General features: G+C 35.1%; 2 protein-coding genes across 2 annotated transcripts; both read left to right on the top strand.

Moving 5' to 3' along the window:
• The first annotated feature begins 8,581 nt into the window (after window positions 1-8,581).
• On the top strand, window positions 8,582-9,663 carry LOC127118814 (uncharacterized). The gene is made up of 3 exons (XM_051049066.1): window positions 8,582-8,825; window positions 8,924-8,995; window positions 9,075-9,663. Exons 1-3 carry the CDS (start codon window positions 8,613-8,615, stop codon window positions 9,381-9,383), a joined length of 594 nt encoding a protein of 197 aa, XP_050905023.1. The 5' UTR covers window positions 8,582-8,612; the 3' UTR covers window positions 9,384-9,663.
• Window positions 9,664-14,417: 4,754 nt separating this feature from the next.
• On the top strand, window positions 14,418-14,900 carry LOC127122545 (uncharacterized). Its single transcript, XM_051052863.1, has one exon. The coding sequence runs from the start codon at window positions 14,418-14,420 to the stop codon at window positions 14,898-14,900; it is 483 nt and encodes a 160-aa protein (XP_050908820.1).
• Window positions 14,901-17,246: the final 2,346 nt, after the last annotated feature.

Below are 17,246 nucleotides of genomic sequence, written 5' to 3'. Positions count from 1 at the left end.
TTTTAAAAAAAATATTTTGGAAGACTAAAAATTAAATTTGAGATATTTACCAGGATCACAAATATATTTAATCCAAAAATCTAATACATGACGTTATAATAACATTATTTTATCATATTTTTTTATTACAGAAAACTATAAATGTAAAGGTGATGGCGATTGTCCACATTCATGGCATAAGTTATATTTATACAAGTGCATTGCTCTAAAATGTATAAAGGTGAAGAATTGGTTTTAGATACATAATTACTAATGATGGTTTAGTTATTATATACTCTAATATGTTAAAGAGGTACAATTCATGATACAAGGTTTGAATCAGACCAGAGGCTGTTGTAATATTTATATAAGTGCCATCATTATTCATAATAAATTCCCTTCATTGTTTAAAAGCTAACGAAAAAATAATAGTGAAGTTTTATTTAGATCGTCTAAGATGATGGAAAGGCATCCATGAATATTATTTTGAGTGTCTTATTCTATTGTTGTGAAAGATGTATCATAAATTTTGCTAACTAAAATTCACAAGTGGTTGCTGTTATTATCACATGTACATTGATTTTCATTTATTTATTTATATTAGATGAAGGTGCTGATATTTGTGTTTAGTTTATTAAAAGAGATAAATTAAATTTGAGGTTATGCGTAGCGCAATTTGATTGACTGTGCGAATGATTGTAAAAGTAGTTCAACTAAACTAACGGTTGACAATATAATGAGAGAAACTAATAATCTCTCCTTCAAATATTTAACGAGTCTTTTTTTTTATAATAAAATTAGTCGTGCCACATTACAATCCCTCGTTGTATTGGACGATGTTGCAACCAAATAAGATTTGATTGAATGTAAAATACATATGTTACCACCGAGTGATGCCCTATGTGTAGTTATCATAAACAATAATATGTCAATAATATTTAATTTCAATAGCAAAATCTAAGTTAGATATCAATTTTTATCTAAATCAATTCCCATAACTTTGTAGTCAAGAAAAAAGCATTAAGCATAAAATATAGTAGAATAACTATAAATTCATCACATTGTTCACATTATTGGATTAATCCGTAAGTGAGACCTCCCATTCTCCCTGCTCTAGGATGTTTGAATGTATCATTGAAGTCCTCTGGGAAGAAATAATTGATATTAAAAATCAATCATTAAAATTGTATAAGTGTGAATCATGTGTCTCATTACATAAGGAAATAAATTATTTTTATTAAACCTTAGGGAAATTTAGTAAGGTAAAGAAAATTTAGATTTAATTTTGTCCAATGAAAGATATTCCTACATGGCTTGGGTATAAACCTAATAGATTAATTAGTAATATTTGTCATGTTAGGAAGAAATTAATCATTAGGCTTTCAAATGCAATTTATGTATAAGCTCAATTTATGTATAAGCTCGATCATTTAAAACCTAATTGTTATGCACAATTAAATGAATTAAGATGGTCTAAAAGAAATAACTATAGACTTCTTAAAGTCACTAGTGCACCATGACCAGAAATTATTTGGGTACCGAAGGTGAAAAATTAGTTCATTTTGCTAAAATGCTTTACAATTTTAAATGGACTAAATGTAAATATAAAGAAGTTGTGCAAACAATGAGTACACCAAAGAAAAATTGACTTGATGGTTTTTTGAACAAGAGGATGCTTGGTTGTCTTGATGGTTATTGATTAAGATAATGGTTATTGATTAAGATAATGCTTGGTGGTCTTGATGTTCTTTAATCAAAATAGTATTGTTTGGCCTTCACGATCTTGATGGGCATGGAACTTCTTGGAAGAAAGATCTTTGTTGGTCTCATCACTCTTGAGAAATTTGAGTCAACTCTTATATAAAGCGATTTAGAGAGATACCAATCAACAAAGTGACGTGGTTCTCCTCAATGGGGGATATCTAAAAAGTGTTGAGAATTTGAGATAAACATATGATAGAGAATAAAAATCGGAAAGATCTGATTAAATCCTTTAGAAAGTGGTATTTATGTGCTTAGTAATTGTATTATCACTAACATTTTTTTTTGAGATGAATATATATTTATAGAAAACTATACCAAGTCAAAATAAGAAATTAAGCAAGAGGTGCAAAAAGAAGAATCCAAATCCCAAGTCATCCAAGGCCCAAAAGACCAAGGAAGCTGAAAATGATCTTATAAATCTATTAACTCTAAAGGTCTAGCCGATTAGGTGTTATTTGAAATTCAAAACCGTGTCCTATATTTGATTAACCCTAATGGATTAATTTATTATAACCTTAAAAAGCATGTGTCGCCATCAATCAATCATCAAGATTAATTGTATCAACTACTTTACTTTATCACAAGGTCATATAACCAATTAGATGCGGTCACTACGCCAAAAAGGTTTTTTAACAGCGCATCTTAGACAGCGCTTTTAAAAGAAAGCGCTGTCTAAGGTTAAAATAAAAATAAAACACGGAAAATGTTCTAAAAAAATAATGAAAGCGCTGTCTAAGGGGGGGTCTTAGACAGCGCTTTTAGAAAGCGTTGTCTAAGACCCCCCCTTAGAGAGCGCTTTTAGAAAGCGCTTTTAAATATAGACCTTAGTCAGCGCTTTTGAGAAAGCGCTGTTTAAAGTCTTTCAATTAAAAAAAAATTAAAACCAAAAGCGCTGTCTAAGGTGGGGGTTTAGAAAGCGCTTTTGGAAAGCGATGTCTAAGGCATATCTTAGAAAGCGCTTTCCACAAAAGCGCTGTCTAAGGTCTAATTAAAATTAAATTTCAGACTTCTATTTTCGTTCTCAGTTCTTTTTGTTTTCCCTCCAGAGAACCCACACACAAGCCGATTCGCCGTCATCCAGCTCTGCCAAAATCAGCAGCACTGTTGCATCTTTCTCGTTCTCTCTCCCTCTTCCTTTAGCTTCCTGTGTCAGGTAAACCTCATACACTCTCTTTCATTTTTTTAATTTCTATTCATTTCTGAATTCCTGTTATCGTAACTCTTTTTGGTATATGCTTTGATTTTGCAAACAAGGTGTTTGTTGAAATGTCACAATGAGTTTGGTTGTCTTGGTTTTTAGCTGAACATGTTTCTAATGATATTAACATACTTGCAAGTTGATATTATTTGTTGAGAATTCATGATTTCTTGTTACGATGAGTAAAAGTTCATATGAATAAGTTTGCCTTTAAGGTGGTTCAAGGATTGAGTTTGGTTGTCGTTTTCTGGTTTGGCTTGAGTTTTTATACTGTTCACACCGTTTGCGTTCATCAAGTTGTGTTTTACTGCTACTGCGTTTTGGCAGCTGGGGGTTGTCGTTTTCACTTGCAACTGGTTTTTGACTTTTGTGCTGTTTTTCAGCTGTGGCTTTTATGCAGCTTTTCAAATTGCTTTTTACATTGCACTCAGTTTCCTCAATTGGGTATGTCAATGGATCTAAATGGACATTGGTTATTTGAAATCAGAATGGATTTGGAATGCTTTTTTGGTTATAGTTATGTATTTTCGTCTGGATTAATTGTTTACTTTAATAAGTAGGAAAACCATGGATAAAACATGGATCTGTGCCGATCGAATGACCAAAGAGTACGAGAGTGGGGTTTTGGAATTCGTTAAGTATGTTGTTCAACACGCTGAAAACCCCAGACGAATGCATTGTCCTTGCTTGCGTTGTTGTTATATTGGTAAGGTTGACGCACATGGATTGAAATCGCATTTGCTGAGGCATGGAATTGATCAAAGTTATCAGTGTTGGATATTTCATGGTGAGAAAATTAACGAGAATGTTGAATCAAGTGGAAAAAGTAATACGACCTATGCTTCATACGACAAAGACACGGAAACATACGATTGTGATCGAGTTGAAGAGATTGTAGAAGCACTGGAAGAAGATCTTCATGATTGTCCTGAAATGTTTGAGAGGATGGTAAGCGATGCAGAGAAACCGTTGTACAAAGGTTGCACTAAATTCTCAAGACTTTCTGCGGTATTAAAGTTGTACAACTTAAAGGCGGGCAATGGATGGCCGGATAAAAGTTTCACAGAGTTGTTGGCCCTTATGAGAGAAATGCTACCGGATGATAATGTTCTTCCTAATCGAACCTATGAGGCAAAAAAAATGTTGTGCTCTATTGGCATGAGCTATGATAAGATACATGCTTGTCCTAACGATTGCATTTTGTTTCGTAACGAATATGCAATGTTAACTGAGTGCCCTAAATGCGGTTTGTCTCGATATAAGAAAAGATTATCTCCCGCAAAAGTCTTATGGTATTTTCCGATAATTCCGAGATTTAGGCGCATGTTTCGTAGTGAAACCGATGCAAGACATCTTACTTGGCATGCAGATGAAAGAATTATTGATGGAAAGTATCGGCATCCGGCTGATTCACCACAGTGGTCGAAGATTGATAATGATTATCCTGAGTTTGGATCAGAAGCAAGAAACCTTCGATTGGCATTATCTACTGATGGAATGAACCCACATGGTCTTCAAAGTATCTCACATACCACATGGCATGTGATTCTTATGATTTATAACCTACCTCCGTGGCTATGTATGAAGCGTAAGTACATGATGTTATCTATGTTAATCTCTGGGCCTAAACAACCAGGGAATGACATAGACGTATACTTGACACCTCTGATCGAAGATTTAAAGATTTTGTGGGAGAACGGTGTGGAGGTTTATGATGGATATAGGAAAGAAAGTTTCAATTTGAGGGAGATGTTGTTTGGCACAATTAATGATTTTCCAGCATACGGGAATCTATCTGGGTATAGCATTAAAGGTCAACGTGCGTGTCCTATTTGTGAAGACGGAACTGATACGATTCGATTGGAACTTTGCCAGAAGAATGTGTTTCTCGGTCATCGTAGATTCTTACATTCTAAACATCACTACCGTGGGTGGAGAAAAGCATTCAATGGAGACACCGAACATCGTAGAGCTCCACCCGCATTGTCAGGTGAACAAGTTTTTGAAAAGGTGAAAGATGTGCGTAATGAGTTTGGCAAGCCTTTTGCACATAAGATTGTGAAAGGTGGGTGGAAGAAAAGGTCGATATTTTTTGAATTGCCATATTGGAAGTCTTTGTACGTGAGACATTTTCTCGATGTTATGCATATTGAAAAAAACGTATTTGAAAGTGTTATCGGTACATTACTCAATATAAAAGGCAAGTCTAAGGATGACCTTAAAGCAAGGGAGGACATGTTAAAAATGGGAATGAGAACTGAATTAGCACCCGTGAAGAAAGGAAGACGAACATATCTACCACCTGCTGCTTTTACTTTATCTAGAAAGGAGAAAAAAAAATTGTGTAAGTCTCTGAGTGAAGTTAAGGTTCCAGAAGGATACTCATCTGATATCAGAAGACTTGTTTCTATGAAAGACCTCAAGTTGAAGAATTTGAAGACACATGATTGCCATGTTATAATGGAACATTTTCTACCGATAGGTATACGTTCTATTTTGCCAGAAAAAGTAAGAAGTGCCATAACTAAATTGTGTTTTTTCTTTAGGTCAATTTGTAGTAAGGTGATCGATCCCGAGATCTTACCAACACTACAAAAAGAGATTGTAATTACCTTGTGTGAGCTTGAAATGTATTTTCCTCCGTCTTTTTTGACATAATGGTTCATTTAGTTGTTCATCTTGTGAAAGAGACACAGTTGTGTGGACCAGCTTATATGAGATGGATGTACCCTGCTGAACGGTATATGAAAATATTAAAAGGGTACGTGAAATCCCGAAGTCGACCAGAGGGTTGTATTGTTGAACGATACATTGTTGAAGAAGCTGTTGAGTTTTGTACTGAATATTTGTCTAACGTTTAATCGATTGGACTCCCCAGAGCTCAGATTTTCGACAAAATGGAAGGTAAAAAATTAATTGGGAATAAAATTGTGACAATATCAAGGGATGAACGGGATCAAGTTCATTTGTATGTTCTGCACAATAATAATGAGGTTGAGCCATATGTTGAAATGCACAAGGATGTACTCCGAAGGTTAAATCCGAACAGAAATGAAAATTGGATAGTTATAGAGCACAATCAAAGTTTCATACAATGGTTGAAGGATCATATTTATTTGAAGCGCTCTTCAGATCCTTCTTCGGTAACAGAAATGTTGAGATGTTTGGCATATGGTCCAAGTTTGCATGTGTTTTCTCATAGCGCATATTCAATTAATGGATACACATTTTATACCAAAGAACAAGATGATAAGAGTACTATGCAAAATAGTGGTGTCACCGTGCTAGCTGAAGCAATGCATATATCAAGTATGAAGGACTTAAACCCCAAATATGCAAATTTGTCATATTTTGGAGTTATTGAGCACATTTGGGTGTTTGATTACGAGAAGTTTCAGATTCCCATCTTTGGTTGCAAGTGGGTGAATAGTAGTGGCATACGAATGGATAAGTCTGGATTTTTGCAAGTTGATCTTACTAGGGTGGGGTACAAAGATGAACCTTTTATTCTAGCATCTCAAGCTAAACAAGTGTTCTATGTGAATGACCCGAAGAGTACAAAATGGTCTATAGTGCTTTTCTCTAACAAAGTGACTGATGATAGCGGTGTCGATCAATGTGATATTGATGTTGAGAATGAGTCATGCATTAGACGGAATGAGTTGAATAGAAATGATGAAGTTGAGGATCTTATACCGGATGAGTCATATATAAGAAACGATCATAATGAGGGAATTTGGATCAATTCATCCGTACGCATTGCTAAGAAACAAGTGATTAATATTCCAACAAAGAAAAGAAAGAGATGTTAGTGACTTAGGTAAATTATCCATGGTTTCTTTATTTTATTTTTTTTTTCAATTGTTTTGATTATAAGTTATATGTGATAATGCATGATTTCATTATATTTTTGTTTTCAATTGCTTTGATTATAAGTTATATCTGATAATGCATGATTTCTTTATTTTTTTGTTTTCAATTGCTTTGATTATAAGTTATATCTGATAATGCATGATTTCGTTATATTTTTGTTTTCAATTGCTTTGATTATAAGTTATATCTGATAATGCATGATTTCTTTATTTTTTTGTTTTCAATTGCTTTGATTATAAGTTATATCTGATAATGCATGATTTCGTTATATTTTTGTTTTCAATTGCTTTGATTATAAGTTATATCTGATAATGCATGATTTCTTTATTTTTTTGTTTTCAATTGCTTTGATTATAAGTTATATTTGATATTTGATGGTTTCCTTGGTTTATTACAGGTTAGACATGGCTGATGACCAACATGAGGAAGTTAGTAAAAAAGTATCCGCGGAAGAAGAAATTCGAAGAGGCATCACAGTAATGAGAAGGGTGGTCCAAGGAAGATCTCGAGGCATCATACTAGATGTCTATTGGAACAACCAGGGACAGCTTATAGAACCTAATAGGCATACCTTAACTAGTTTTATCGGTGCACTAGTAAGGAATGAAATTCCCATTACATGTGATGATTGGAGAAACAAAGAGCTGAATGAGTCCAAAGAAAAAATTTGGAGTGAGATAAAGGTACAATCATTTGGCCCTTAATTATACGGTATCAATTATGTTTTTTCAATTACCGATACTAACTATCAATCTGTATGTTTTTCTTAGCGATGTTTTAACATAGAAGAAGAAAGAAGAGGTTTTTGTATGAAATTGGCCGGAAAGCTTCTAAGAGGGTTTCGGACATTTTTATCATCCAAGTTCCTTAAGGATGCGGATGGTAATTTTGTGGATGCGGAGCTTCCTAAAAAATATGAAAGTTTGATATCGGCTGAAGAATGGGAAGCTTTCAAATCCAAAAGACAAGACCCGGTTTTTCAAAGAATAAGTGCTACAAATCGGGAAAGAGCATCAACTCCCGCATATCCGTACCGAAAAGGACGTGTCGTATATGGACGCTTAGAACAATCCATGGTAAGTATTTATAAATTGCGATAACAAATTTGTTCATCATATATTAGTTTTATCTGATCAAATTGTATGACTTAATGTGTAGCTGCAGAAGGAGGAAAGTTCAGAAACATCTCTTCCTGCACATGTTTTGTGGAAGGAAGCCCGTGTGGGCAAATCTGGAGTTCCTCAAGAAGAAGTTTTACACGTATACCAGAAATGTGTAAGTATAACATTTTTTCATTAATTGAATAACATTTTTATACACAAATATTTGACAAGTATACGGTATTCATCTGATTTTTCAGGAGGAGCTATCTCAGTCTTTATCTCCCGATGATACTAAGGGCATACTTAGTCGGGCATTAGATGTCCCTGAGTATTATGGTCGGGTGAGGGGTAAGGGATTTGGAGTCACTCCGACCTCCCTGAGTATTAAAAAAGGAAAGGCTCCTAGTAATCGGGAGCTTCATGCAAGATTGGAAGCCATGCAAGCTGAGCTTGATGCATTGAGGAGAGAAAGAGAGGCTAGCGCCTCAACAGTATACAGAGATGCTTCGGACAAAGACAGTATCAACTGTACCTTTCAGCCGAACATTCCAGAGGTAATTACATATAATTGTCTTAAATTGAACTATTTGCTTAAATTATGTATTTGACATATATACACATTAACGATTTCTTGTTATTATTGGTTTTAGGGCATTTCCCATTGTCAGCTGTATTTGTCGTCACCATACTATCGGATGGTTGGCAAGGGAAAAGTGCATAACGTTAGCGGAGTATTACTCCACACTAGAGAGCTCCCTGCTGGATGTTTTAAGGTATCAGTTGATATTGCAGTTGAGCCGAATGCAGCATTACCATATCCTAGCGATGATTCGGATGCAACAACGGTGCACGAAGCAGTAGGTTCGTTTGTTGCATGGCCGACAAACCTCATATGCGTAGGATATGAGGTATGCTTAAAACTTATGTTAACTTTAATGTGTATATTCAAAGTTTAAAATTTATGCTTAAATTTTACTTACATATTTTCCTTGGTTATGTTAAATAGACTCCCACAAAATCCAAATCAAAAGATAATGCGATTCCACGGCATACCGAGTCCACGGTTTCAAGAAAAGAGGTAATATACAATTATATGACATATATTCATGGAAGTTGTTACATTCTTAATTTGATCTAACTATTTATATGACATGTAGCTTCAAGAAAATGAGGTTAGCAATGCCTCCGCACAACAAAAAAAGGAGGTTAGCAACGCCTCCGCACGGGTAAAAAGTTCTGGTGCTAAGAAGACCGTAGCTAGGAAAAAAACTACCACCAAGTATAGGTCGTGCCTCAGGACATTTCTAGAGATGACCGATATACCGACCGGAGGTGTTCGGACCCTACATATGGAGGTAGGGATTTTCGGCTTTGATTACGACCAAATGATTGGTAATGAAGACTTCATGCAAGTTTTTAGTCATGAAGAAATCGGCGTCAACGTTGTCAATACATATATTAGGTAAATCCGGTCTACTTTGTTTTATTAATTAAACAACTTATGTTAATGATGTTTACTTTATGTTAATCCGGTTTACTTTATGTTTCAAAAGAGGTGTTAATGATGTTTTTATATTAGGTTTTTGTATGACAAATTGATGCGCCCCAATGGTTTGGACGTGTCATTCGGATTCTTAGCACCCGCGACCGTCAACTTAGTTTTAATCTTAAGTAGACCGGATACCGTGACGGAGTACGTTCTTCGGATCCTCATGGACAATAAAGATGCGGAGAAGTTGTTTTTTATACCGTTTAATACCGGGTTAGCATTTCATTCTAAATTCATCTATTATAATTATTTTCCAAGTTACCATCTAACATTTGCCTAATCATTACAGTGGACATTGGTTGTTGCTCGCAATCAATCCTATCCGAGAAATTGTGTATTATCTTGACTCGTTAGGAAATGATTGGACAACATACCCGGATATGAAGGTCCTAATTGACACGTAAGTGAGAATGTTCAAAAATTTTCTTAGTTTATGTGAATTGTTCTAATTGCTTCATTTTTATTTTATTAGCGTCCTACAAGCTTTTCGGGCCCAACGAGATATCCAAATCTCAAGGAGGGGCGCCAACTCCATTACATGGATTAAAGTGGCGGTATATTTTTAATTACCACATTTTTTATTATATTAGTGATGACACTTGATAAAACTTAGGATTTATAATCCATATTTTTTTTTCATATGTAGTGTCCTCAACAATGTAATCAAATAGATTGCGGGTATTTCATGTTGAGGTTTATGCGAGATACTCTTGCTTTGGGCCGATTAGAGATTCCCACCGATGTATGTATTTCTAACTTATGAGTTATTTTTATATTTACACATATCTCATATAATTAAATAGTTGGAATTAATTCAAAATATGTTATATTATTATGTAGTACTTTGAGGAATTCAAGTGTGCATTTTATACAAAGGATCAAGTGGACGAAATCAAAGAGGAGTGGTGTCAATTCATGATAGAGCTCAATGTTTGTTCATAAATTTGTGTAATTAATGTGTACATTTGTAGTATATGTAATGACTTGTAAATGTGTACATAAATTTGTATATATTTTGATACATTTAAGGCAAAATTGGTTTGAATTGGTATATATATATATTTGTTAGCCAAAAATTGGTAGAAAAAAGGCCAAAATGGCATATATAAAATGTGATAATTGTCTGTCAAAATCTGGTTGAAAACAGGTAGAAATTCTGGTTTATAAACCTGGAAAAAATGTGGTTTAAAACAAAAGCTTCAAAAATTTTCGTATACCTTAGACAGCGCTTTTGTAAAAAGCGCTGTCTAAGGGGGGGATTAGAAAGCGCTTTAGGCAAAAGCGCTGTCTAAAGGGGGGGCTTAGACAGCGCTTTTTGAAAAGTGTTGTCTAAGGTATACCTAAAAAAATTAAAATAGGAGGGTCTTAGAAAGCGCTTTTGGCCAAAGCGCTGTCTAAGGGGGTGGGGCTAAGACAGCGCTTTTCAAAAGCGCTGTCTAAGGTATATCTAAAAAATTTAAAATAAGAGGGTCTTATAAAGCGCTTTTGGCCAAAGCGCTGTCTAGGGGGGGGGGGCTTAGACAACGCTTTTAAGATTTAAAAAAGCGTTGTCTAAACCTTTAGCAGCGGAGGTTTAGACAGCGCTTTAAAGCGCTGTCTAAGGCTAAAAAAAGCGCTGTCTAAGGTCTTGTTTGTTGTAGTGGGTATATAAAAGGTAATTCATTCCCCGCCCTATTCATCTCATCTCTTACTCTTTTCTTCTCCTCTTAGCTTTATTTTCTAGTATCCTTTGAGAGCTTGTGAGCACTAGTTAAGTGTGTCAAAATAATCACCACTATGGAACCTACAAGAATCATAACTATGAGAAGTTCCTCCGCACCAGCAAGAAAATAAATTCAACAGGGATTAAGTTGTCAAAGAAATCGTTTGTGGAACCATGATTTGCAAGCCATTCAAGAAGTGATAATAGCTAAATATGACTATCATGGTGTGTTTTTGATGATGGAAACTTGGTTTTAGTGATGATAACTGCTTCAGTTTGTTGTTCTCTATTTGGTTGGAAGTTAACCTGAAATTTCACTTTCCTTGTATGAGGGGGTTTGTAAGCTCAACCTACTAAAAGATTATAAGAATGATTGGATACTCCCAAGATCAAGTCTTGGAGAGAGTATTAGATCACTTCATTTGGACCGAATGTATATAATTTTTATTGTCTTCTCTATTCTCTTATCCTTTTTTGCTTTTGCATATTTCCTCTCCATTGATTGTCTGCTTCTATTTGGAAACATTTTATTAAAAATGTTTTCAAAGTCTAAAAATGAAAATACTTTTGTTTTAGTCATCGCTTTTCAAACCCTCACAATCCCTCATGTAACACCCCAATTTTTGAATTGTTATTTTATATGTTTGTTCGGGATTTATTTGTATTTTAATTTAATTATCATGTGGGATGATTGAATTAGTTTTGGGGATATAGGGGTGTGTGACCCTTAGGTGGGACTGTAGAGGGTAAGTAAAGGTTAGTTGAATTTATTTACAATAATGGAGTTTATTTTAATAATTAAAATAATATTATTTTATGGAATTTATTAATTAAAATAAGAAAATAGGGAGTTATGTTTCAATTTGTAAATTAAGAGAAATAGAGGGGAGGAAGGATTAAGAGTATTTGCTAGCGAGGGAGGAAATTATTATTTTGAATAGATTACCCTAAATATATAAGGTTAAGAGATAACCTAGGTTTAGAACTTTCTGTCAATACATGAAAAGGGGATTAGAGGCAAAGGGAGATAGAAGGTTAGAGCTTTGGAGAGAAGGGAAGACCAATCAAAGACTAGAATTTTGGTATTTCTTGCTAGGAATTGAGGTAAAAGGGGAATGGATTCAATAATCGGTATATGCTTAAGGGTAGAATTGTGGAGTCCTTAACCTCCAATAGGATTTGTTTGATTATGCATGTTTTGTTGGGTTTACAGGTGAATATGAAATTTGGTAATCAATTGTTGTTGTAATTTGTGTTTCATGATGACATTCGTGTAATCTGTGTATGAAATTTTCTATTTTTATGTGGTAATATGTTTTCACCATTTATGTGTTTGAAGGTCTTTGAATCATAATAGAAGTGGGGAATAGTTGATGATTATGCTTGTGAAATGATAGATATTAGTGGTGTGATGTCAATTTGTTGATTCTCTATTGTTTTTTAAATGGTTCGAGTACCTAGAGTGAAAATTGGAGTTCCGATGTGAACTCCGTAGTAGAAAACGTAATTTTGCATTCTATAGGTCCATGGCGGGTAAGCCATCGTGAAGCCCAGACTTGCTTCTCAAGTTGGTCGACACAGTTTTGACGATTGTGATGTTTTTGTATTTTGATTTGGATGGAGGCTGCCATGCACGTGGAGGGTAACCCGCCCTGAGCCTTAAATAGGCGTAAATACTTGTGTTGATGGTATTAAGGGGCAGATTTTGATTATTTGAGTTTCGTGGACATTTTGAGTACTGATAATACACTGTTATGTACTGTTTGGATGATGTTTCGTATGATTTATGATTAAATAGAATTTTAATCAAAAATTTATGGGTTATTTGATGAATGTTAGATATGTGCGCATTTGATGATAATATGTGTTACTTGATGTGAATCATGATGATGATATGTTGATGTATGAGCATGATTTATGTTGTTGAATGATGGGTATATTATTATGCGATGATAGTTTGAGAGGGGAACTATTGTCGTGGCTCAATCCATGTCTTCTTTATTGTCGTGAGGGGACTTTAAACATCATATTGTCATTGCATTGATGTGTTGCGACATGCATACATATGTTGTTGTTGATGATGAAATAGGTAAGTTACAATGCAAGTAGGGTGGATTAGTGACTTATCCCAAATTCGAGCAGGGTGAATCCAGGGTTCGAGTAGAGTGAACCTGGTTCTCGAGTGAACCTGGTTCTCGAGTGAACCAATTCATGATGAAATGGTACCACATGCATACGATTCTAGTTGAGTATGTGAGCTTCATTGCATAATTTCACTTGATGAGTATATGATTATTTTGACTATGTTGATTGGATGGGGGTATGAGAATGATGTTATGTGCTTGCTTTTGAGCGTGTATATGTTTGAATTCTAACTTGAAGTTTCTGTTGTTAACCTATTGATGTGAATTCTCACCCCTTTGTTTTGCGTTGTAGTCTATGCTTCCTTCGAAGTAGAAATAAGTAGGTAGATGAGTAGCTGCTTAGAGTTCGAGGATGGCATTGAGGCTATTCCTCTCCTTTTCCTATTTTGCATATTTTAAGATTTATGTTACTCTGATTTGTAACACTGGGTGGGAGAAAGTGGTTATTTCATTGTTTATGTTGTTTTGTAATAAGAGTTGAATGTTATACTCTCGACGTTTGGATTATTGTTACTTGTGGAGGCTTTTCCATAATTGTCTTGAATTTCAATAGAGTATTTCATAAGACCTATTTTATTATGATGCATGCTTAGTTAATGAAATTTCGTTGCGATGATACCCTATGTGAAGGTGAGCATGAGATGACAGGTGTATGTGAAGATGTTATCTAATTGAATATGTGTGTTGTAGAATAGATGGGTTTGATTTTGAGTAACATCTTAAGCTTTGGGATATGTGTTTTTATATGTCTTATTTTATAATATTAAGGACGGGGATTTATGGTGTTATGTTGTGGTATCAGAGTAGGTCGGTCCATTCGACCAGGTTTTGTAATGATGTTTGTTCCCTAGTACGCGAGATGTGTGTGAAACACTATTGATGCTTATTTGTTTTCCTAACCGCTTGCATGTAGGAGCGAGATTGAAATAATTGGGGGAGAAGCTTATGCTTCTCTTAGACATTTCAGGTGTGGAGGATTGGTTCGGCGTGCCGTTGATTGCAAGGGTGTAGGTTATTGGATGAGTCAATATTGTTTCCCGAGTTTGTCGAAGAGGAAAATTTGAAGTTCATATCTGGTGAGTGTGTGTTGAGGTTGAAGTTAAAGATGTCATTTTTGAGTGGAAGTATGGTTATTGATACCCTAACCAATGGTTCAGTAGCTACTTCATTGGTGTGTTTGAAGTGTCCATTGACCATTTATGCGACGAACTTAGTCTGTTTACAATTGAGTCAAGTTGATGTTATCCTTGGGATGAAATGGTTGGAGTTAAACCTTGTTCATATCAAAATCTTCGCCATGACTGTGATATTTCCTAAGATGGAAAGAGATAGAGAGTTGATGTTCATATCTGCTAAGCAAGTAGAAGAATTCTTGATATATGAGGCACATGTGTTCGCTATGTTTGCTTCTTTGGGAATCGATAGTAAAGTTGTGATGGGAGAGATACCAATAGTGTGTGATTTTCCTGAAGTATTTCCTAACGATATCAGTGATTTTCCACCAGAGCGTGAGGTGGAGTTTGCTATAGACTTAGTATCTGGTACTAGTATATCGTTGAGGTCTCCTTATAGAATGTTAGCTTCATAGCTGAGTGAGTTGAAGAAATAGTTGGAAGAGTTTCTTGAGAAGAATTTTGTTCGGACAGTGCTTCGTCATAGGGACCACTGATATTATTAGTTAAGAAGAATGATGGTAGTATGGTATTGGGGATTGATTATTGACAACTAAATAAAATAACTATAAAGAACAATTATCCATTTATGAGGATTGATGATTTGATAGAGAAGTTAGTTAGCGATTGTGTTTTTAGCAAGATTGATCTGCGTTCAGGTTATAACCAGATTCGAGTGAAACCAAAGGATATTCTGAATACTGCTTTTAGAACGATGTATGATCATTACGAGTACTTAGTTATGTAGTTTGGTGTATCTAATGCGCCCGGAGTTTTCATGGAGTACATGCATCGAATATTCCATCTGTATTTAGATCAGTTTGTGGTTGTTTTCATTGACGACATCTTGATATATTCGAAGTCAGATGAAGATCATGCACAACATCTGAGAGGCGTGTTGCAAACCTTTAAAGATAAAAAATTGTATGCAAAGTTATCTAAGTGTGAGTTCTAGCTGAAAAAAGTGAGTTTCTTGGGTCATGTAATCACTACGCCAAAAATGACTTTTAACAGCGCATCTTAAACAGCGCTTTTAAAAGAAAGCGCTGTCTAAGGTTAAAATTAAAATGAAACACGGAAAATGTCCCAAAAATATAATGAAAGCGCTGTCTAAGGGGGGGTCTTAGACAGCGCTTTCTAAAAGCGTTGTCTAAGACCCCCCCTTAGACAGCGCTTTTAGAAAGCGCTTTTTAATATAGACCTTAGTCAGCGCTTTTGATAAAGCGCTGTCTAAAGTCTTTAAATTAAAAAAAAAATTAAAACCAAAAGCGCTGTCTAAGGGGGGGTTTAGAAAGCGCTTTTGGAAAGCGCTGCCTAAGGCATACCTTAGAAAGCGCTTTCCACAAAAGCGCTGTCTAAGGTCTAATTGAAATAAAATTTCAGACTCCATTTCAATTTTCGTTCTCTGTTGTTTTCGCTCTCTGTTAACGTTCTTTTCTCTCTGCTACACTAACCCTACCTTCTCACTCTCGGCGGCAAAACAAATCCTTTCTTCTCACTCTCGGCGGCAAAACAAACCCTTTTTTCTCACTATACCGGCAGCGAAACAATCCCTTCCTTCTCACTGTACCGGCGGTGCTCACGTATTTCTCACTGTAACCTTCCATAACCACACCTCGGTAAGTCTCTTTCTCAAACCCTAAATTGTTTGTAATTGATTTTTTCTTCTCAAACCCTAAACTATTCTACAAGCTTGTCTACAATGGCTGATTAATTGCTATATGTTGTTGTTGTTCTTAAATTCGAATAAAGTAGTGTGAATATTTATAAGAGAATGTTGTTCTTGAGAAGCTTAAGAGTGTTGTTCTTGTTCTTAAATTCTAGAGAATTTTGTTCTTATGAAATTTGAGTAGTGTTTATTTATTTATAACACTAGATATCATATTCAAACTAATTCTGGCTTGTTGAATAGTTTAGACATTTGAAATTGGCAGATTAATGATGGAAATTTGATGATGTTATAAGAGTGTTGAATAAGGATTGTTGGAACATAAATAGCTAGAAGTTTCCCCCAGGATTAATGAACAAGTAAAGGTAATTTGTATAAAAGCATGTTGTGGATAGTGTCACGGTTTCAAAATTTTGCAATCTTCAAAGATAAGACAGCATTCTCTGAAATTTTAGTCTACTATTTTTTCAAAATGAAAAGGAATAGAACTTTTTTTGCTTGTTGTGGCGGTGATGCGGTCTGCTGTGGCTGCAATGCGGTCTAGTTTGGTGGTGATGCAGTCCGAGCTAGATAAGACACCATGATTAGTGTTACGATTCCATGATTTACAATTTTATTTCCCGAGCTAGATTTTGCATAAAATCTTGATTTCCCGAACCTATCTGATAATGCATGATACTACCTTAGTTATGTATTTTCGTCTGGATTTATTGTTTTGATTATAAGTTATATTTGATATTTGATGGTTTCCTTGGTTTATTACAGGTTAGACATGGCTGATGACCAACATGAGGAAGTTAGTAAAAAAGTATCCGCGGAAGAAGAAATTCGAAGAGGCATCACAGTAATGAGAAGGGTGGTCCAAGGAAGATCTCGAGGCATCATACTAGATGTCTGTTGGAACAACCAGGGACAACTTATAGAACCTAATGGGCATACCTTAACTAGTTTCATCGGTGCACTAGTAAGGAATGAAATTCCCATTACATGTGATGATTGGAGAAATAAAGAGTTGAATGAGTCCAAAGAAAAAATTTGGAGTGAGATAAAGGTACAATCATTTGGCCCTTAATTATACGGTATCAATTATGTT

The sequence above is a fragment of the Lathyrus oleraceus genome, chromosome 2 (genome assembly GCF_024323335.1).
Source record: "Lathyrus oleraceus cultivar Zhongwan6 chromosome 2, CAAS_Psat_ZW6_1.0, whole genome shotgun sequence".
NCBI classification, from domain to species: domain Eukaryota; kingdom Viridiplantae; phylum Streptophyta; class Magnoliopsida; order Fabales; family Fabaceae; genus Lathyrus; species Lathyrus oleraceus.
Note: the sequence above shows the minus strand (reverse complement) of the source record. Positions and strands in the feature narration are given on the sequence as shown.

Coding starts and splice junctions, on each gene's coding strand:
- LOC127118814 (XM_051049066.1), top strand. CDS start 8,613: ATGGTTGGCAAGGGAAAAGTGCATAACGTTAGCGGAGTATTACTCCAC. Junction 8,826..8,923: donor TCATATGCGTAGGATATGAG/GTATGCTTAAAA, acceptor TATGTTAAATAG/ACTCCCACAAAATCCAAATC. Junction 8,996..9,074: donor CCACGGTTTCAAGAAAAGAG/GTAATATACAAT, acceptor TATGACATGTAG/CTTCAAGAAAATGAGGTTAG.
- LOC127122545 (XM_051052863.1), top strand. CDS start 14,418: ATGTCATTTTTGAGTGGAAGTATGGTTATTGATACCCTAACCAATGGT.